Raw genomic sequence first — 20,573 nt, 5'->3', positions numbered from 1 at the left:
GGACGCGAACGCGCTGTGGCCTGTCTCTTTTTCAAAAGCAGCGCCGACTTTCTCGTTGGAGTCCTTAGCAGGGAGAGTTTTCCATCTCTGCTAGGATTCTGGGAGGTTTTGCCAATATGCCAGTAAGTGAATAATAGCGGGGTGATTGTCGCTGGAAGGCGTTTTTTTTTTCAGTTCGCCGCGGCGCTGGAGGAGAATCAATTACTCGCGCGTATGCATACATACCAATCTGACAATACTCGGAAATTAGCTTAAGCACTGGCATGTTATGTATCCCTTTTCTTTTCCTTGTGGCTTCTTTATGAGGTTACTGGTAGTATCTTGCTTCAATTACATACCTTCAGCACCTTTCAATCTCACTCTGCTCGTTTCTCTTCGCGCAATGCCGCATGCCATTGTATGTATTTGCAACAGAAACATGCTGCATCACACAGACAACCGCAATCAGAGCCGTGATTTGGCGGGCTAGTAATAGACTACCATCCATATTGGTTGGGCTTGCTTGTTTGGCTTACATCAATAGTAAATATAGTGTACGCGGATGCTATCATTGTAGCCAATAAGCCCCGTTGGCGTGAATTAGCGGTTCAAGGCAGCAGCTTAACTGGCTCAATTCAACTTGGCCATTGGTGGCTGCTGTGTTTGGATTGAAAGCTGATAGAAGCAGATAGCCAGCGACAAAAACCACGGGTCTCCCAATGTTTTACATACAGCTGCTACCTGAACGAGCTTAATTGAAGTTTGTTTTTAATCAGAATGTCTTGAAACCTAGTTTCCCATTATTAGAGGGCTGAAGCAGCCGTTATCGTTTGCCTTGAGTCTAGACATGGAGCAACATGGAGCAGAGTTCGCTGATCTTTACCCGATACTCATATTTAGAGAATATGACTGCTCGTCATGTGTTCGCGTCATGAGCATCAATATTCAGGTGGGTAGATGTTACGCTGTAAGAAGTGCGTCACATCTCTTCTGGGACATGTGAACAGAGCAGGCATCATAAAGCCTAATGCTCGCCAAATTACTTGAGTTATTAATGCCGACGGGAATGAATATTGGACGTCAAAATGCATGCTTCAAGGCACAGGAACGTCATAGAATCCCATTCTACCCCCTCAAAGCTGCCCTGTTGTAACATTATGTTGGCTAATAGCGTCGCAAAGCGCTGGTGTTCTCGTACGACATCAATGACTGTGTGAGAGGGGACCATTCCAGGGGTCTCTCAGGAAATCATCCTGCGTGAAACGCGAAAGGACATAGCTACCTTTCGGACTCATCTATAAGTTCATGAAGAAATACCTATTGGTCCCGAGAATTCAATTTGGGGTAGCACTTCGTATGTTCTATATGCTTTCAATATATTATTGCCATAATATCAATGCGCGCATAGTTGCTCACGAACACGGCCATGTCCTGAGAGTGAAACATTGGATAATGGCCGACTAGCCAAGTGTAACCCCGGCATCGAGCAGCTTGGCATTAATTTCAACGAGCTGCCGGGCGGGGACAGCGGAGCATATTCAAGCAATACTAGCACATCCTATCTTGCTCCACTTTCCCCAGACGAATCTGTCTTGCTCGCAGTTCTAGATCTAGGTATACTCTCAGACAGCCGTTTCCAGCGGCAATGACCTGGTTGAATGCGGCATAGGCCACGAGATGATTTACATGCCGTGTCGTCTTCACAATAGGACAAAGAAGCCGACGATCCCGCCATGTTCCACAAATAAATACTAAAACAGGTGCCATATGTGCTAGTCGCTGTCCGTTTATAGCTGTACGCATCCAAATATCGTGTCGTTCATATCCCGAAGCGATGGAAGGCCGAACATGGGGTAGCCCGCCCCGAGAAGAACTAAGCTCGCCTTTAGGATTCTTATACGGAGTACCACTAGCACTACCTTGTAGGGCATGCATGCAAGCGGTCATGAGGAGGCAGCAATACCCGGTCAGTAGATAGACTACCATCTCCGTAGTGCCGGCAACTGTCGAATGTTTCGCAGCACGCACTTCTTAAGACGTCATTTCAGCACTTGATTGGATCGGCAAGCAAAGTGACCAACAATTTGGCGCAGGGAGGCATGAGGCGGATCCACACCCATCTTGAGAGCGGGGAGTCAAAAGGTGTTGGTGTAGCGTTTTTTGCCCTCTTAGCAAGGGCTTGTGCAAAATGATTCGCCGCTGGTTCGCCCTTGGAAGGTCAATCACGCTGAATTTAGCCATGCTCTAATAATACTTGCTTTGTCTTAGATGGTCATTTAATGTGGACGCGGTCATGTTTGCATGGGTGTAGACTCATTCACACGAGATGAAAGAGAGAGGGGTAAATGAGATTTGACGCAAGGAAACACACCCATTGCAACGTGTGTATCGTGAGGCAACAGCATTGGCGTCGGCCCTTAGTGCTTTGCGGCGGAGAATACCCGCCGCCATTTTGGAGGCTCATATGGACTGGAGTTAGTAGGCATAAGTACATATAAAAGCAGATTGCTATCGCAGGAAATGTCTTCAACCTTCAGAGGACGAGTGAAGATATACTGCGGCGAGTTGTCAGATCAGAAGCAGATAGCAGCGCAGGTATCTGACATACGCCCAAATCTCCTCGCTCTATTCAGAATTTGATAAAAATCAGCTACTCGTTACCCTTGTTTATATCATGGTACATATTTCGAATTTCATTCTAGCGGCATTGCCTGCTGTCTTTGCCCTCTCTTCAGCATCCCAGCATGACCTTGAAGGTAGAAGTGCAGATGTGGCTCAGACTGAGGCCCACTGGGCAAACCAAGCATCAGCCCAAGGCCGTCATTTTTGTTACATAAAACCAGATGCCAACGGAGGCGATGATGCTCCAGCTATTATGGATGCTCTCAATAACAAGTGCAACTCTAAGAGCCTCGTCATATTCCCAGGCCCTGTCTATAATATACAGACAAATATGACAACTCTGGATCTTCAAGATGTTATCATCTATCAATTTGGCCGCATGCTCTGGAGTACCGATATCAACTACTGGCTTTCGGTATCTATGCCGGTTGGCTTCCAAAACCAGAGTACGGTTTGGTACTTTGGAGGCCACAACGTGGTTTGGGATGGCTGGGGTGTCGGTACCCTCGATGGCAACGGCCAAGTATGGTATGACTGGGCAAAGAGCCAAGGAAACCTGGCCCATAGACCTATGAACATCAACTTCCGCACCCTCACAAACTCTGTCATACGAAGGCTACGCTTTGTTCAGAGCCAGATGTGGACAATGGCCATCACTTACTCCCAACACGTGGATCTGGATGATATCTACGTGAACAGTACCTCGTCGAGCCAATGGAGCACCCTGAATACCGATGGCTGCGATACCATCTATTCGGATAGCATAACTTTCAGAAGGTGGTTCATTTCCAATGGTGACGATGCCATTGCACTGAAGATGAATTCCAGCAATATCGCTGTCTATGATAGCTATTTTGAGAATGGGCAAGGTATTGCCATAGGCTCCATGGGCCAATACAATGGCGAATATGAACACCTGGAGAATTTTTATGCCCGAAACATCACTCTCAAGAATACTGCTCACGTCTCCTATCTGAAAACATGGGCTGGTATCTCGAGAGGTTATCCTCCCAATGGCGGCGGTGGTGGACTTGGTGTGGCGCGAAACATCACGATTGAAGATGTGAAGCTGATTGGCGGACGACAACAGCCATTGTTCGCATGGCAATGTGAAAACTATTCTGGATACGCTGGGCAGGACTGTGATTCTTCGTTATTCAAGATAGAGGATATTACATGGAGAAATATCCAAGGAACTGTGGGACCTGGTGTGACGGAAGCAGTGTATCTCCAATGCAGCTCGGCTGCTGGAGGCTGCGATAACATCGAGGTGACAGACTTTAACGTGACCGTCGCGAGCAATGGTAAACCGCTGGTTGTTTGGGACTGCTTCAACGTCAATGATCCCATAGGATTCACATGCACAGAATCACAAGCCCAGAAAATGAGTGCTGATGAGACTGGTGGACATGGCACCAATAACTAATAGACTACGGGTCGTTCAAATGTTGATATTCAAGGCTATTGGAGATCTTGATTATCGCCTGCGGCGTTGATGCCTGTATATTTAAATCCAGTATATAGGTAATGATAGCCATTTAATCTTACGCTGTAATTTTGTTTTCCCCTCTATGACATTAGAACATTAAAATGATACTACCGCGTTATGAAGTAGAGATGTCGGTTATTCCCGAGTCAATGCATCTATAACCGATTTCCCATATTGACATGCACAGCTTTGGTCTGAGAATACGCTTCCAGGCCCGCCTCTCCAAGCTCTCTGCCGATACCACTCTGCTTAACACCTCCAAAGGGTATTCGCGGATCGCAATCTTGGCTGCTGTTGACCCAAACCATCCCAGATTCGATCTCAGCTGACACACGATGAGCCCTTTCCAGGTCCTTGGTAAAGACGGCAGCTCCTAGGCCATAGATTGAGTCATTGGCCAGTTCTATCGCTTCTTCTTCCGTCTTGAATCGTAGGATAACAACGACGGGACCAAAGATTTCTTCCTGGTAAATGCGCATCGAAGTATTTACTTCGGTGAAGACGGTGGGGGAGATGAAATAGCCCTTGCCTTTGTCTCCAATTGAGAGAGCATGGCCTCCGGCAGCGATCTTGGCACCTTCGTTTTTTCCAATCTCGATATACCCCAGTACTCTATCGTACTGGGCTTTGGATACCTGTGGGCCCTGGTATGTGTCTTCCGCCCACTGGTGGCCTACTTTGCTCGTCGTGCTTACAGTCTCAAGGAATCTCTTGACAAAGTCGTCATACACCTCATCTTGGACCAAGATTCGGGACGTAGCAGTGCAAATTTGTCCTTGATTAGACATGATTCCCAAGTGAGACCATTTGGCGGCCTGGTCCATATCAGCGTCTTTGAACACCAAAAGAGGCGATTTTCCTCCTGATTCGAGAGTGATATTCTTCAACGTCTTGGCCGCAGTTGCCATAATGCTTGAGGCCGTGGCCGTTGAGCCCGTAAAGGCAATTTTATCGACTAAAGGATGGTTTACCAGAGCAGAGCCAGCGTCTTTGCCCAGCCCATTGATGAAGTTTACAACTCCAGGCGGGAAACCTGCCTCCTTTATAAGCTCTCCAAGAACGAGGATACTCAACGGCGTCTGCTCCGCAGCTTTGAGCACCACGGTGTTGCCGCAAGCAAGGGCAGGCCCCAGCTTCCAGGTAGCCATTGATAGGGGATAATTCCATGGGATGATCTGACCAACAACTCCAATCGGCTGGCGGAGAGTGTACGCGAATTTTTGATGCGTTGTGCTGATTACTTGTCCAAAGTATTTATCACAGAAGCCAGCATAATACCGTATCACAGCTACAGCTTCGACAAGGTCTACCTCCAATGCTTCGCGATAGCTTTTTCCTTGAATGTATGTAAGCATTGACTGCTTATTATGGAGGTATCAGTAGAACTCACCATTATCCCACGCTTCAATTGTTGCAAAGAGTTCCTTCTTTGCCTCCATTAGATCAGCGAGGCGCCACATCAACTGGCCTCGTTCAGAGCCTGAAAGCAGTTTCCAGTCTGGCGCTTTCAGAGCCGTCTTTGCGGCCTTTACAGCTTTGTCTACATCTTCGGCACTGGCAGCATGAACACTAACAATAACTTCTTCGGTACTGTTGCAGTCAAGTTAGCCGACCAACAGTCTAGCATCGGCTGCTGGGTGATGCTCAAGGCTGCTTACGCTGGGTCAATAGACGCGATTGTCTCGCCGGTGGATGACGCGACAAACTCGTTATTAATAAACAGCCCAACAGGCTGGCTCCATTTAACACCGTTTGGTGCAGCGAGGTCAACTGAGGGCACAGTCATGATTTGGCTTGATGGGTTTTGTGACGCGTATGTGAGACTGGCAGTAGATTCTGTTTCAGGAGATGGAATGAATGGTAAAAGTCATATATAGACAAACGGTTACCGCAAATATATGCTGGTATATCTAGCAGATCGGACTCCGCGGCGAGCAGTGGCATTTACAAAGCTTCCAAGATTCTCGTGAAGATACTTCCCTGCATAAATTACCGCCGCTGTTGACGCCGGTGTGGGGGTTTCATGACAAGCGGGGTAATGCCACCAATCTTCATTGTTCGTTGCGCTTTCGGCCGCTAGGCTCTGGCAAGCTCATTGCTGTATTTGGGCAATAACTAGCAACAGGACGGAGGAACAGAGCAGTGTATTAGCAGCGTGCATCCGCAAAATTCCGCATGCACCGCCATGACAGGCGGATATGGAGTAAACATGTAATACTCTGCATCAACCCTAAAATAATTGGCTAGAAAAGAAAGTCCGTGAAGGAGGTAGGATTCTATGGCTTCAAGGATCAGGTTGGGTTGCTACACTGCGACCTCAGCAGCGTCTTTGTCTCGCTGAATTGATAAGAATTCTGTTTCAAAGTCAATTTCCATTACCGGTATGACCTTCGACTTGAAGCATATTTTGAAGGAAACGTATATAGCTTTAATGGCCTGTTAGCATATCAAGTAATGGGCGAGGCATGAAAGAAGTGCTGGATAGAGCTGGGACGTACCGATAAATATGGCAATATTAAGGTAGCAGGTCAAAAACCCCGCGGCAGTGAAGCGACCTTTGACAAATACGTCGAACCCTACTCATGTGTGAGATTAAAGTATCATCGGTATGCATTCTACGAGCCAAGCAACATACCTGAAAAAATAATGACGAGGCTTACCACCAACAGGGTCGCCCATGAAACGTATGGCTGCAGTGGACTTTTGTAGGGAAGCGCTGCGGGTCTCATTAGCTGGATTGGACTTTGCATTGGTCTGGCTGGCCTTACCATCTCTCGAATAACCCTGCCTTTTAAGTCCTGCGTAGAATCGAAGATATGTAGCTTCAATTACCACCCAGCCTATCAACCCAGAAACCGTCGTAATGTTGACGAACCAGCCAAACACCACCGACGTGTTGTTAGCAACGTTCAAGTATACGAGTGGTAGCAAGAGGCAGGTCAGTCCAATCGCATAATAAGGTGATCCGAAGCGGTTGCATCGTTGAAAGACATGAGGTGCATGTCCATCACAGCTCAAACCATACAGAGTTCGCGACGCGATAAAGATGCAAGCTGAGCCACTGCTAATGGCAGAAGTGCATACAACTGCATTGATAATAGACGGCACGACTTTAACACCGGATCGTTGAAACGCAATGACAAAGGGAGACTGCTGAGCAGTGCCGGTGGAAATAGCGAGAGAGGGGTCATTGTATGGGCTATTTGGCAACATAGATGAGTACTTATGTAATTTAGTTTGACATTCGGTTAAAAGACTTACACGATGAGGCCAACAATGAAGATGCTAAGAACATAAAAGAGCAGGACTCGATAAAATGTCTTTTTGGTAGCTGCCGGGATGGCTTTTCTTGGCGTCCGAGTCTCTGAACCTGAGATTGCAACTACCTGTATATTGCCATAGCTGAACGCAGCCGTAAGCATTACTTTCCAAAAGGCTAGAAAATGCCCTGTTGCCCCCGTTTTAATGTAGTCGTTGAAGGCCCCGGGATGGTTCCAGTAACGGAATCCCAAACGGTCGTGATTTGGTCCGCCTCCCAGATCGATAACCAGACCACCAATAATCAGGCCGAGGATCAACATAATCTTTAAGGATGCGAAGACGACTTCAGACTTTGTTTTTATTGTTAACGCGAAACAGTCATTTATAAAGCTGTGCAATTGAATTCTTACCTCGCCATATAGACGTACGCCACAAAGGTTGAGAGCAACGATGACAACCAAAAAGATGGTAATCCAAGCCCCCGGATTAATCGACTGATTCCAGAACTGTATCACTGTAGCAGCTGCGCTAATTTCTGCAGGAACAGTTATAGCCATAGTGTACCCTACCAGTTGCCTGTAAGCGGAAAATTCTATGCATTAACCCCTGGAGAATGTAGAGATGGCTCACAGAAATTCCATCCTGTAGCCGCACCGAGCGCTGGCTCCACGAATTTTGTTGCATGCCGAATGAACCCACCGGTTCCGGGCATAAATGCAGTAATCTCGCCCGTTGTATACGAAACTCCAGCCGTGACAAGTCCCATCACAATGTATGCCAACAGCGCCCCAGCCGGCCCCGCAGTTGCAATTGCTTGCCCTGAGCTGAGAAAGAGACCTGTGCCCTATTTAACGCGGCGGAACGCGATCAGTATCCAATACTATGCAAGTTTAAGATATGAATATGTAGACTTACAATCATCCCTGCGATGGCAATCATATTAATATGACGAGAGCTAAGGTCTCGTTTGAGGCCGCTTGTCTCGATGACAGTTGTTGAAACATCTTCATTGCGAGGCGTCTCTTCATCGACGGCGCGTTCCAAATGTTTCTCCATGTTCACTGACTTGCGGAATGACCAGTTGAAATCCTCTGAGAATACAGTACAATGGAATTGTACTAGGGTGCCTCTGCAGTTTTCGCTACGCCTTTGCAAGTTCTCCTACCGGTGACTTGGACAACACGCGGTATTGGTAGCTATGCATGAAGCGTTAAGATCCTTTGCGTGCTGAGAATGGGGAAAACAGCTGTAAGCACAAAGACGTGGCCGGGAAATATGATAATGACCCCTGGAAGGATGTCTGCTGATATTTTAGGGGTGACATTCCTGTGTGATATGCTCAGTTGATATAGCCACCGTCAATAGGCACAGATGTTATCGCTACTTCCCCGAGTTCTCCGCACAATCGCTATCTTAACCTTCAAGTTACTAGAATAAAGTCTACAAAGGACATACATTTGTTTGGAAATCAATCTGGCAACTCGCTGTCATATCCACTAGCCTCTATCGGCCGGTGATGTCTATTAAATGCCGTTACCGGTATTCATCGCGTAGCTTTAATTGCCGGTATGCTTAGTCCGCGTCGATCTCCACACACCCGATACCTACATCGGAGAGATAGACTGTAAGCGTACTGACCGAGCCGACAGCTTGTCGCAATATAACTACACCATCCACAAATTCCATTGCGTGGTTCTCAAATAAATCAGCATTCAAAAATGTCCAAGAATACAGTTCACGACGACTCATTCCAGCTCTATGATCTCCGAATCGAAGTCATATGCCCTCCAGGGAAGCGCATAATGTGCGGGGCAAAAGAAGGAGACTACTTTACCCTACAAGGAGAAATGATCTATTTGCCACCCAACCAGGGAATAAGTATATATTCTTTAGGTAAATAGACGACATACCGTTCTGTTCAATTTTGGCTATTTCTTTATATCCACAAGTCTGATAGTAAATAGCAGCTGTTATGCCCCTCCTTCCAGCGAAGCAAAGAGTCACGTCTCCCAATGACTGGATGACGACCGACGCCTTAATAGCTTGTCCAGATCCGAATTGTCCGTCTCAATTGAAAATTATCAGAGAGGGCATTAGGAATTTCAGTCATTCTGAAACAACTATAGTTCCATTGCATCATAAATAGAGCAGAAGATTAAAGCTAGAAAGCAATATGGTCGAAAAGGTCCTGATGTAGAACTTTGCCAATATATGGGTTCTTATTTCGCGAACAAGGAATGTTTACGCTAATATTGCATTATTTTGAGTGTTAAAAGCAGTACTTGACATTATATCTGCCCATGCGCAGTCGTCTGTAAAAAAGGGGTCAAGGTCAGCAGGATGGAATATAAATACGTCGGGGTTGGGTTGTTCAAGGGACTGCGGCACGAATTGGCTGGTTTCTAGAGGCAGAAAAGAAAACCTGGTTGAATCCAGCTCATTGTGATTAGTGCTTGCATGGTTATCCATGTTTGGAAGATTTGGTAGCGCTGGAGCATCATTCCTCCTCCGCTGGGAAAGCTTGGTGGCGATATTATTAAGAAATCTTGCTTGTAGCTCGCAGCTTGTCCCAGAAGTTGCCCCGCCTTGGGAAAATGCTTGAGCAGCAGCACGAATAGTATCTACCACGGTGGATTCTATATCCTGGACAATTATATCGGGAGCAGATAAGAGAAGCTGAGCGTAGGAGTGTAAGAAAGATCATTAATTAGTGGAGGAAGGCCTGAGAGCTGAGCAATGGTGACAGCACACATACCTTGACGAGGAAAGCCGCACTATAAGCAGTCATGACATGAATCGAATCTTGAGCGAAATATAACAATGATGGATGGCGCGATGTCAACTTCAACATATCCATGGCGCCTGTGAATGCGGCCCAAATGATGTCCAAATGGAGCGATGAATCTGAATACTCTGACGACAATACGTCTTGCAATGGCAAAGAGAAGAGCTGCAATCGAAAATGCGTCCCATAAAAACGGATTAAGAATTCATGGCAATTCTCCTCTTCTGACGATTGCTTTTGTTCGACATTTTGAATCCAATGACGCTCCCATCTCTCGATGCTAGCTTTTTTAATGGAAAGCAGAGGTTCTAAATTCTCTGATGGTATCTTTTCACCCCGTCGAGAATTGGTAGCGTGCAAAGAAAATATTGATGAGACCATTAGCCTTAATGTAACAAATGCACCGAGCAAATCATCGTTTCGGTCGGCTATTGGATCGCGGCACCAGGCCTCGATTGACTCTATAAACGGACTGCGCTCAATCATCCAGGGCCGTCCTGTCTGAAGGCTGATACTGTACTTGCGTCAATACTGATTATACAGTGAGGGTGGCTATGACAACATACCTTCGATCGTACACAAATAAGACTAACCATGTTCTTTCGACGTTACGAACTTCTCGTCGCCTTGTCTCATCCACATTAGTCCGGCTGGCTGCTGAATATGCTGTTAACTTATGCCATCCCATATCCATGCACATACGAATTGCATATCCAAGCGAAGTCCAAGCTCGTGTGTCCTGCGGCTGCTTCCAATAGGTGAGAATGAGAATGGCTTGAACAATCTCGGTCGACTTGGTACCGTTCCTAAAGCTTTCGGTATAGAGGTCCTGCGCATGGTCATATAATGCATTATACACGATGGGGTTGAATGTCTTTGCAGACATAGCAAGAACTGCTGTGAAAAGAAACGATGATTTGCGAACGTAGTCGAAAGTGTGTAAATGAGGATCAAGCTGGCTGATGTATGGATTCAGAAGAGTTATGAAGCTGCACATATAAATTAGTTTCTCAAAACCTGGCACTATAAAAAGCTATCTCACCGACTTTTCGAAAAGAGATTTGGCCATAGAGAGATTCAATATGCTCAGTTCTATTGGATCTTCCAGGCGAGCTGGCAGAGGCTTTTCGGGCGGCTCCAGCGCATCGCCATCCGTGGTGCTTAATATGCGTCGCAGCGAAAATTTGCCTCTCATTGCTTCTTGGTTGAGTACACCTGATGGCTGCAAATTACCAGGATCTCCAGCTGATCCGCTCGCTGCGACGGATGGAGTGCCTCTGCTGTAGTCCGGCGTCTTCTTGGCGGCCGCATCTGTTGAAGGCAACTCAATGGCTTTCCGCTTAGAGATTCTATCTCGTTAACTGAATAGTACTTGGTACAATGGCCATGTGTCACTTACTTCGTTCCAGGCTTTCGACCTCTGCGATGTTGCTGGAACACGCAATCAAGGGACTTCCGCGCGCAACGTTCGCATTTAGAAGCCGGCTGGCTGCTCAGCCGGCATTTCATCTTTACCTTCCGACATGGGAGACAGGCATTCATGGTGAGAGTGGTGTACAAACGCGTGTATCCTCCTTATACGTGACGACCCAAAATGTCGGTGGTAGCGGAGTAATCAACTCAGCCGGGAACACAATACGGGGTATAGCAAAGACGTGAGAGGGATACAGATCGAAAGATCCGTGGAGTCAGTGGGTCTTGCGCAGGTAGCTGGTCTGTTATGCGCATACCTCAATGTGCTGTTGATTGTTTATGCTAGCAGCCCTACATACTAAGTAGGTAGTGCTCGCAACATGCCATGTACTAGAGTAAAGTTGTGAAAGATGCCGAGACGATACCGCAGGTAATACGTACGACTCCTCCTTGGCTACTGCCAAGGTAGTAGGTAGCCTAGGTACTATTATTAGCATTATTAGCTATACCCAGATAATGACAGACCCGTATTGATGACATGCCTAAACTAGTTTAGATGTAAGCCAAGCTGAGACTGGCCGGTGATTTATGGAGGACTTTTGAGATACCGGTGGTCTTCGAGCTTCAATAGCCGAATATTTCCCATAATAAGTTGGTAACATAAAGCAAACAAAGCCAGTGTCCATTTCTTTCTTGATCGGAGACAGCGAGTAATCTTGTTCAGGTGTATATATTTTTCTTATCAAATCTGAACTGTCAATTCAATGCTTCTGTCAATTTCAGACCATTCGGACATGGTAATCTCTCAAAATGGCGGCGGGGTTAGCACGGCCCATGTCAACATGATGACAGACACCATCATCGCTAACCTCCCCGCTGACGGTCTTCGCGTGGTCGTTAGGTCACTTCTCGTCCTATTTCCGGAAGTTACGCGCGCATTTGAACATGAGACGAAAAAATACATCACCCAGAGAGTTGCGTCTTCATTAATACCAGAAGATGCAACTCCTAGTCTCGTGGACCTTGGACAGACGCAGCAGATTGCCCGCAGTATGCTGGGCTGCGGACTTTCCTTCGAAAGCCTTCAGGTGTTCCAAAATTTGGTCAATCGAGGAACCACTGTCTTGTTAAGGACGAACAACAACGATCTCTTTAATGTGCAAACATTTCTTACCAGTGTGGACGGTGATATCGTACAAGCCATGACCGCTGTTCAGAAATCTCTCTTTGTAGACACTGGCGCCCGAGCGATGAATGATGGAGAGCATAACATGGTGAAGGATCTCTATCAGTCATTTATGGACTGCTATGACACGATAAAGATGAAAATACAAGATTTCCCCTTTGAAAGAAGCCTAGTCTCAACGGCTGGGATTCTCGGCTTATCCCGACCTGCTCTTCCAGGTGCGAACCAGGATCTTTGCAATCAAATTGCTATAGCAGAACCTCCTCCACAGGCCCGAGAAACATTTCAGTTGAATAGACGCATAGTGCCTCGAATATTTTCAGGACTTTGGCAAATGTCGAGTCCTGCTTGGGGCGCTGCATCCACGGTTAAGATCGTAGAACAGTTCTCAAAACATGTACAACAAGGCTTTACGGCATTCGACATGGCTGATCACTATGGAGATGCTGAAATTGTATTTGTATGTAGTATAGCCATTCATTTTCGTCCTTCACTCTGCTCATACAAGTTACAGGGCCGCTTTTCATCTCTGTATCCTCATAAAGACGCAATATTCACAGCAACGAAATACTGCGTTTTCCATCCAATGGCTGTATCTCGCGAAGCCGTGCAAGCAAATGTCAGTGAGAGATGCCGACGGTTACAAACAGAGAAGATTGATCTACTGCAATTCCACTGGCAGTTTGTATGTACTTGATGGGACCTGAAGCTATGCCTTCTGAGCTAACTTGTTTTTAGTATGAAAACGCTGACTACCTAAAGGCTCTCCAATTCTTAACTGAAGATAGTAGGGTCGAAATAGTTGGTCTATGCAATTTCGATACAGAGCATCTTCTTAAGGTAGTTGAGAGTGGCGTCAGAATACACACCAACCAGGTTCAGGTTCGATATCGTTATTCTGATTACTTAAAAACACAATCACTAACCTGTAACAAGTTTTCTCTTATTGACTCGCGACCTGTCTTCGGAATGGGGAGCGCTTGTGAGAAACACAATATCAAGCTCTTGACATATGGTACACTGGTGAGATTTTAGCCTAAAATAACCCCCATGGATAATAAAAAATATCTTTTCTAACTGCTGGGTGAAGTGTGGTGGTTTTCTCGCCGATAAATGGCTCGGAAAGGCGGAGCCAGATATATATGACGGATCGATCACACCTAGCCAGAGAAAAGTGAAGCGATAATCCAAAAATGCTCTTCTGTTGACTTTTATAACTAACGCTGCTTTTAGTATTTCGAGATGATTCGCAGTTGGGGCGGCTGGCGTCTTTTCCAAGAGCTTCTTACTGCATTGAGAATCGTTGCTACAAAGCATCAGGTCGACATATCCAATGTCGCGACACGCTGGGTATTAGATTTTCCCTACGTAGGCGCGGTTATCGTCGGTGCACGCATGGGCATTAGCGAACATACAGACGAAAATTTGCGAAGCTTTGGATGGTATCTTGATTCCTCAGACCATGATATGCTGGAAGCTATTCTAAAGAGAAGTAGAAGGTTGGATATTTATAAGAGTATAGGTGATTGCGGAACGGAATATCGATGAGATTTGCTCTCGCAGATGAATTAGAGAGCGATAAAGTATTAAAGTAAACAGATTAAGTAACACCCTATCCACAGACTTAATCACTAAGCATCTTTTTCTCAAGTCTACTAGTAAGTTGTTTGTGTTAGAGTAGGAGATGAATTAATACAATAATTATGCCTAGCGATGGGTAACTTGTAAAGCAGTTTTCGTCCGTAATCAATTTACCAACCCTCGTCAAGAACGGTCAAGGCTGCGTAACCACCAGTCTTGACCACTTCAGTATCCACCACCATGATGGCGATGACCTGCGTGGAGGAAGTTTGAAGATTGTTCTCTCCCACAGTATGATGACACCCAGGCAACTCGATGAATATCTCTCCAGGCTTGTATACCTTCGGTGGGTTGTCATTCATGCCACTCAAAAGCTCGCCGGCCATGACGTAGGCAACTACGGTCGCTCCGCCGTGTCGATGTGGGGGAGTAAATCCGTTTGGGGGATAATCTAAATGAAGTCCGATAATCGATTTTCCAGGTGCATTAGTTAACTCATGATCAAAGAGAACCTCGATGTCCTCCCGTGTCGATCTCTAACAAGACGCTTTCAGTGACGAACCGATACATGTGACACAATATTAGACTTACGTTTTTTTCGTGGTGGAAGACATTGTACTGCTTCAGAGAGTGTGGTTGAAAATAGAAGAGATGTAGTCTGCGCTTGAGTCGAGGCTGTTGTGATCGTTGGTGGTGAACTTGTATTTGTCCTTGTCCTAAGAAATGGGCCTAAGCTTTTGAGATTGGGTTACAGGTTTATATAGATATTCATCTACTGCGACCTTTTTCTCATGTATAGGTTATTCGGGAGCGTAGCCAATGTATTAATCTTGCAATTAATCGATTCCCTTCAACTCAGCCAAAGATATGGCCACCCGAACTTACTATTCGGGTCGGGTCAAATAGTATAGCTCCACATTCGGGTCAATTGCGTCTCTCCGGTTCGCACCCGAGCTGAGAGCAAGTCACCGCTGACGCTTAGAAAAATTATTTCCGTGGCCCGACAAGATCTCTCTAGTCCGTATGCCTTACAGTGGCTCGTTGTTCTCACGCAATAAGATGGCTTGGTGGGCAAGGCATACTTCTCTCACTCAGGGCATGTCCACACCAGCCATGGATAAATGGATTTATTCAGTTTTAATTGCATGGTAGGACAAGGTTTGATAGCACCCCTTATTTCTTGTTTTTACATGTAACATACAAGCAGTAAGACTGTTACCATACCGCCTTGTCAGCTTTGTTATCATGGTCATTCTGATATAAGGCCCGTAGTAGATGCATTGGCCCGAGTATGCTTTACACGTCTTCTATTGCCGCGCCCTAATTTTTGCCGATATCTAAAACCTCTGCATCTTCGAATATTTCGCCAATATGGGATGCACCTTCAATGTTCGTCATAGCTTGTAGAGTAGAAATGTCCAATTGTCCAGAGGCATCATGACGCTCAAGAACCACCCGCGCCATCAATTTGATCTCATCTGACCAGCGCCGCGCCTGTGGCCATATTGTCATAAACGCTTTGAGTATGCCTAGAAATACGCGGACTCGATCTCTCGCATGTATCAGCTCAGAGCCCGTCAAAAAATGCTCATAAGCGGAAAGAAGAGTGGCCATCGCCAAAGATCCCATGCACATCACAAATGGGCTGTGTGTTAAAGGAGAAGAGGAGGCAGTCAGCAAGTCAACAAAGTTTTTCGCAGCGGCAATTGCCTTGTGCGTGTGCCTGTCGCCATGCTGTGTTTCAGTGGTCCAAATTTCGCCGGGAAGCGGCGGTGCGTATTTCGAGCATAAAAGCTCCATCGCGGTGTAGTGTAACATAGATCTTGGCCTATGTAAGTGAGTAGATGTGCTTTAGTCAATGGTCGTTAGTTTATTTCCAAACTACATATTCAACAGGATATTTCTCACGTATTCATCACCATATGTGCTTTGAACATAATCTCATCAATAGTTCCATCTCTTTGGACGGGATCGCGTTTCGTCTGCGGCAGATACAAATTCCAGCTCATGAGATTTGCTTCTGCGTTCTTAACCAGAGAGTAAGGCGATTCATTGGCAATATCACCAGCAGCCAGCGTCGTTCCAAGTATCCGAGTTGCGTCTATGAGATATGCAAAAGAGGAAAAGCTTTCGTCGTTTAAGCCACGGTCATCATATTCGCGCATCGTTTGCGGGAATGGGATCCTCTGGAACAAAATTAGCAAATAACATACTGACTTTATGAACCATGTATAGAGTGACTCACTCCTGCAATATACAGCTCTTCTTCGCAAGGAATGTCGACATCATTGTCTATTCCCCAGAGTGTGAATGTAGGCAGGTGGCGGATCCCAGCAAACATTGCATCCACGACAAAGAGTTCCCACCAAGTCCGTCGCCAGCTTTCTTCTAATACTGTTTCTCCACGTCCGTGGCGAGAAGCAAAGTCTCGGTGTTGCATTCCTATTTCTAGTCCCATTTTCTTCGCCCTTTCAAGTACTGCTGCTGCTCTCTCATTTTCGCCAGTCCATTCCAGAGTGAGAGAAAGAAGTAGGAGAGCCTGGACAGTGAAGCCATTAGGTGAAAGAGCAAGATCAAAAGACTCTTCAGCCTGCGTTTTATATTCGCTTGACTGTGGATCATGAATATATAGCGAGCCGATGAATGTGATCATGAGAAACAACTGGCCGCTGAAATTTGGATTGCTCTCGAATTGTTGTTTCAAGTTCACTCTAGGAAGGATAAAAGGGTGGCTAGGGAAAAAAAATTTGTAAAATCCATCAATCGGCCGACTTATGAGAACGTCATTATCCGCAAATACAGTAGGGTGCAGAGCGCTATTTGATGCAGCAGAGATAGATTGAGGGCTGGATGGAGTGCTGGATTGATTGGGCGTTAATGAAGGCCCGTTAGGAGTCGGATTTGGTTGACCAGCTTGCGCCATGCTCTCGACCATGTCTGTAATTTCATTAGTTTTACTGGCGAGTATTGAATTCTGGACTCCAGTACGCCTTCTGCGGGTCTCTCGCAGATCCGTGTAGATGCATGGTTTGTTCAAGCTGTGGCATCGCGAACAAATCGGTATGGCAGCATCGCACCGGAGATGCTGGCCGCGGCATGTGGTACAAGCGATCGCAACTCGCGCCTTGATCCTTTTCCCACTTGGCTTCCGTGTAGGTGTCTTGGATTCCATCTTGGCTGCGATGAGAGAGACAGTTTGTGCCGTCCGTCGTCATCTGAAATTTAGGGATTCGGCCACAGTGCGAGCAGCCGCAAGCTCCACCTAGTCTCGTCGCTAGAGCATGATTCGAACTGTTGTAGCTCACCAAAGGCGATTTTTCTTTTCTTTTCTATTTTTTTTTTTTTTTTTTTTTAAATAGTAAAGACTTTTGGATGGATGTTAAGGCTGTATATACATCTCTATCCATTTCTATATTGTGATAATGAATGCAAAGAGAAAGTCGCGTAGAAAGTAAGTGCTTTTAAAGAAAGAGATTGGCTTTAATATAGTAATTACTTTTTTTCTTTTCTTTTCTTTTCTTTTCTTTTCTTTTTTTTAATAATCCAAGACCTATTTGACTAATTGCTTAAATGTAGTTACTGATGCGCGGATCGCTTCATCAACATGTATCCTCCTGATTCCAGGGCATGGGCCAAGGCAAATTGCTTTATCTGCTAACCCCCGTATTAGCTTATCCAGATCAACAGTTATCTTAAGGTCTTGTTCTTCTTCTTGGCCAGTTGCCGCCTTGCTTGTAGGAAAACCCGTCTCTGGTAACATCTCCGATACTGCGAAATTACTTAGCCCTGTAGGTATAATTTGATTCTCCCCAAAAGTCCTCCCAAATATTGTCCAGTCATGTCCTGGGAGTGCCACACGCTTTGCTAATCTTGATTCGTTATTCCTTGGCGCTGATAGCCTAATCACGTCACCGGGCGAATCCATACGGACAAATATCCCTCGCTGCTCGAGATATTCCTCAACATCCGGCGCCTCCAACCATTCTCCTTGGAAGTCAGAATTGGTTGTATGAAGCATTGTTCTTGTCATTCCAAATTGCAGGCGCTCTAAATTTGGTGGTGGTGACCTTGGTTGGAGAGTGCTCAAATCCCCCTCGACAAGGCGCATTATCTTGGGCAGATATGCATTTCGGCCGTCGCGATAGCGACAGTCTGCAAGAAAAGCCTTAGGACCGCCAGAGAGCCGCTCAGAGACACTTTCTAATAGATTCTCCGCTCGATCAAACCTTAACGGAAGAAGCATCGTCGGAGTAAGTGCTAAGATATGGAGATTTCCAAACTGCAATAAATCCATGGTTCTTGTCAAACAGGCTAGTAGCAATCGTTGTGAGACCGGAGCTGGATTGCTACTAGCTAAAGGTTCATAATGTTTCGAGTACTGGTCTGCTCCAGCTAAATCCTTTCCAGATGCATTGAGCCAGTCAGCTATTACACCTGACGGATCGCGGTCGGAGCTAGCATCTCCATTTGAAACTGTTGTACCCTCTTCAGGAAGCTGGGTTTGGTCGCTGTCTGAGATGCCTTGTTCTGTGCGAGCCTTCCTTGCTATAGACACAATATTCATGGCTGTTTTATTGACATCCATGATAAGCTCGTGCGGTAATTCGCTTTTCTTTTTAGATACATGTTCATAAAATCGTATAAACTCGTTAATGGAGCTATCCAAGGCCTTTTCGAAAACTTCAGCTCGAGTCTTGGCCAAGACAAGTGCGTTCTGTTTCCGATTGCGGTATGACCTCTGTGCCAATCTCATTCGAGCTCTCCTCTAAAATACGACTGATTAATTTGAATTAGGCCCAAACGGAAGGTGGACTCACAGCTTCATCGTTTACGTCTCCGTGAGCAGTCTCGCTCATTCGCGGACGACCAGGCCGACGAGGCATCGCAGCACCGGCTTGGGGATTCATAGTTGCTCACGCTGCTTCACTGCGAATCAGACCAATGGATAGCTGATTCTTCGGGTAGTGAGACAAAGGATTTGTCTATCTATAATAGACGGGCTGTCTCCTACGACGTTTGAGCTTGTAGGGGCCAAGGCCGCTGACAAATAGTGCCGTGTCCCACTGACGTAAGCTATGTCCGCGAAATCAGACAAATCGTTTTTGCATTAAGGCCGGCGGACTTGATTGTGTCGCATATCAACTTGGTATTATTAAGATGATAGAGGGATTACTATATTGCTTGCAAATATTTTTTTTCTTCTTCTTAATTTTCTCTCTGCAAGACAGTTGAATCCAAAACCTCGAGTCCCTGTACTCTGTAGCCTCTCGATAACAAATCTATATCTGCATAACTACTCTACAGGCTATCGGAGCTATTGAGGGCGTTATCCTTGCGACCGGCTTACATACACACCAAGAGGCCTGACAACATCGCTGACACTGGGTCGGATAAGCTCTTGGGGATCATAGAGAGACACATATATCGGCAATATTAATGCTGCTAGAAATTTCGAATGTAAAATTATTAAGAAATTAAATATATTGCTAGCTTTAACGAGATAGGTTTTTGGACATTTGAAAGAATTCTACAAATTTGGGAGACGTCTGGCAAATTTGGAACGGTTACAATGGCTATTCCGGGGGTTAACTGCTGGGGAGAAAAGGTCTTAGTTTGCCAGACAGGTTTTAGAAGAATTTCTGATTATTTTAGCCTGTACAAATCTCTAAATACCCAAGTTCCTTTTGTTTTAGATTCTCATTACACCAAACTGGGCAAGAGATCTTCTTTCCATAACTCTGGCAAAAGTACGCAATGACGATGTAGGAGAACTATGCAGAATCCGAGAAGGTCTATCTTAAAATTGCAGTAAACGGGAAGCTTTGAAGCTCTCGGGGACTAATAAAAGATGAGTCTCCAATTGGCAACTTTATCTCAGTGTATGAGGCGATTCAAGAGATGGGGTGCTATAGTCAGGAGGGTCAAGCATGCCAAAAAATAAACGCAACAGACATATGACAGTATATACATAACAAGTACATCATGATCTTCGATTATTCATGATTTTAATGTAATGAGACATGTCTTCAGACAACATGTTGTGTACCTAGAGAACTGATGATGACAATTTTGTCCTAGCAACTCATAATATGGCGTTTGTCTTTAAATCACTTCCAGGAGAGTAATAATGCAATCTCTTTCCTTAATGTGTTTATAAATGTTAATTTAATTCAAAATCATGCCGAGTGACAATTACTTACGCAGTTTTTTGTAAACCCAAGCCCGGCCATTTTGTCACCCGAGAGAAGAATTCTTAG

At 45.7% G+C, this 20,573-nt stretch overlaps 9 protein-coding genes across 11 annotated transcripts; 2 read left to right on the top strand and 7 right to left on the bottom strand.

Moving 5' to 3' along the window:
* Nucleotides 1-64: 64 nt before the first annotated feature.
* Nucleotides 65-551, bottom strand: TrAFT101_010724 (uncharacterized protein; the record flags this gene model as incomplete). Its single annotated transcript, XM_066129048.1, has 2 exons — nt 65-229; nt 516-551. 2 exons carry the CDS (start codon nt 549-551, stop codon nt 65-67), a joined length of 201 nt encoding a protein of 66 aa, XP_065985178.1.
* Nucleotides 552-2,485: 1,934 nt separating this feature from the next.
* Nucleotides 2,486-4,169, top strand: TrAFT101_010723 (uncharacterized protein). Its single transcript, XM_024910352.2, has one exon. The coding sequence runs from the start codon at nt 2,654-2,656 to the stop codon at nt 4,025-4,027; it is 1,374 nt and encodes a 457-aa protein (XP_024755549.1). The 5' UTR covers nt 2,486-2,653; the 3' UTR covers nt 4,028-4,169.
* A 76-nt stretch (nt 4,170-4,245) lies between these two features.
* TrAFT101_010722 (uncharacterized protein) lies at nt 4,246-5,876 on the bottom strand (the record flags this gene model as incomplete). The annotated part of the gene is made up of 3 exons (XM_024904245.2): nt 4,246-5,426; nt 5,481-5,680; nt 5,749-5,876. The coding sequence occupies 3 exons, from the start codon at nt 5,874-5,876 to the stop codon at nt 4,246-4,248; spliced, it is 1,509 nt and encodes a 502-aa protein (XP_024755548.1).
* Nucleotides 5,877-6,394: 518 nt separating this feature from the next.
* On the bottom strand, nt 6,395-8,407 carry TrAFT101_010721 (uncharacterized protein; the record flags this gene model as incomplete). Its single annotated transcript, XM_024904244.2, has 8 exons — nt 6,395-6,516; nt 6,589-6,666; nt 6,726-6,806; nt 6,859-7,289; nt 7,352-7,701; nt 7,762-7,916; nt 7,982-8,195; nt 8,267-8,407. 8 exons carry the CDS (start codon nt 8,405-8,407, stop codon nt 6,395-6,397), a joined length of 1,572 nt encoding a protein of 523 aa, XP_024755547.1.
* Nucleotides 8,408-9,107: 700 nt separating this feature from the next.
* On the bottom strand, nt 9,108-11,948 carry TrAFT101_010720 (uncharacterized protein). Of its 2 annotated transcripts, XM_024904243.2 has the most exons (5): nt 11,536-11,948; nt 11,183-11,485; nt 10,703-11,125; nt 10,107-10,650; nt 9,108-10,027 (listed from the first exon to the last, which is right to left on the bottom strand). In XM_024904243.2, exons 1-5 carry the CDS (start codon nt 11,676-11,678, stop codon nt 9,593-9,595), a joined length of 1,848 nt encoding a protein of 615 aa, XP_024755545.1. In that variant the 5' UTR covers nt 11,679-11,948; the 3' UTR covers nt 9,108-9,592. The 2 variants fall into 2 exon arrangements, with proteins under 2 accessions (XP_024755545.1, XP_065985177.1); XM_066129047.1 differs by having other exon boundaries at nt 9,108-10,650.
* A 276-nt stretch (nt 11,949-12,224) lies between these two features.
* TrAFT101_010719 (uncharacterized protein) lies at nt 12,225-14,446 on the top strand. Its single transcript, XM_024901375.2, has 6 exons — nt 12,225-13,195; nt 13,250-13,420; nt 13,474-13,617; nt 13,672-13,758; nt 13,826-13,909; nt 13,969-14,446. Exons 1-6 carry the CDS (start codon nt 12,314-12,316, stop codon nt 14,281-14,283), a joined length of 1,683 nt encoding a protein of 560 aa, XP_024755544.2. The 5' UTR covers nt 12,225-12,313; the 3' UTR covers nt 14,284-14,446.
* Nucleotides 14,447-15,033, bottom strand: TrAFT101_010718 (uncharacterized protein). The gene is made up of 2 exons (XM_066129046.1): nt 14,908-15,033; nt 14,447-14,852 (listed from the first exon to the last, which is right to left on the bottom strand). Exon 2 carries the CDS (start codon nt 14,700-14,702, stop codon nt 14,487-14,489), a length of 216 nt encoding a protein of 71 aa, XP_065985176.1. The 5' UTR covers nt 14,703-14,852; nt 14,908-15,033; the 3' UTR covers nt 14,447-14,486.
* A 430-nt stretch (nt 15,034-15,463) lies between these two features.
* Nucleotides 15,464-17,614, bottom strand: TrAFT101_010717 (uncharacterized protein). Its single transcript, XM_024902852.2, has 3 exons — nt 16,562-17,614; nt 16,225-16,502; nt 15,464-16,165 (listed from the first exon to the last, which is right to left on the bottom strand). Exons 1-3 carry the CDS (start codon nt 17,486-17,488, stop codon nt 15,637-15,639), a joined length of 1,734 nt encoding a protein of 577 aa, XP_024755542.1. The 5' UTR covers nt 17,489-17,614; the 3' UTR covers nt 15,464-15,636.
* Nucleotides 17,615-17,837: 223 nt separating this feature from the next.
* Nucleotides 17,838-19,276, bottom strand: TrAFT101_010716 (uncharacterized protein). Of its 2 annotated transcripts, XM_024910351.2 has the most exons (2): nt 19,134-19,276; nt 17,838-19,081 (listed from the first exon to the last, which is right to left on the bottom strand). In XM_024910351.2, the coding sequence occupies exons 1-2, from the start codon at nt 19,221-19,223 to the stop codon at nt 17,867-17,869; spliced, it is 1,305 nt and encodes a 434-aa protein (XP_024755541.2). In that variant the 5' UTR covers nt 19,224-19,276; the 3' UTR covers nt 17,838-17,866. The 2 variants fall into 2 exon arrangements, with proteins under 2 accessions (XP_024755541.2, XP_065985175.1); XM_066129045.1 differs by having other exon boundaries at nt 17,838-19,276.
* Nucleotides 19,277-20,573: the final 1,297 nt, after the last annotated feature.

The sequence above is a fragment of the Trichoderma asperellum genome, chromosome 6, assembly GCF_020647865.1.
Source record: "Trichoderma asperellum chromosome 6, complete sequence".
Classification (NCBI taxonomy): Eukaryota; Fungi; Ascomycota; class Sordariomycetes; order Hypocreales; family Hypocreaceae; genus Trichoderma; species Trichoderma asperellum.
This window is presented reverse-complemented; position numbering and strand designations above follow the sequence as displayed.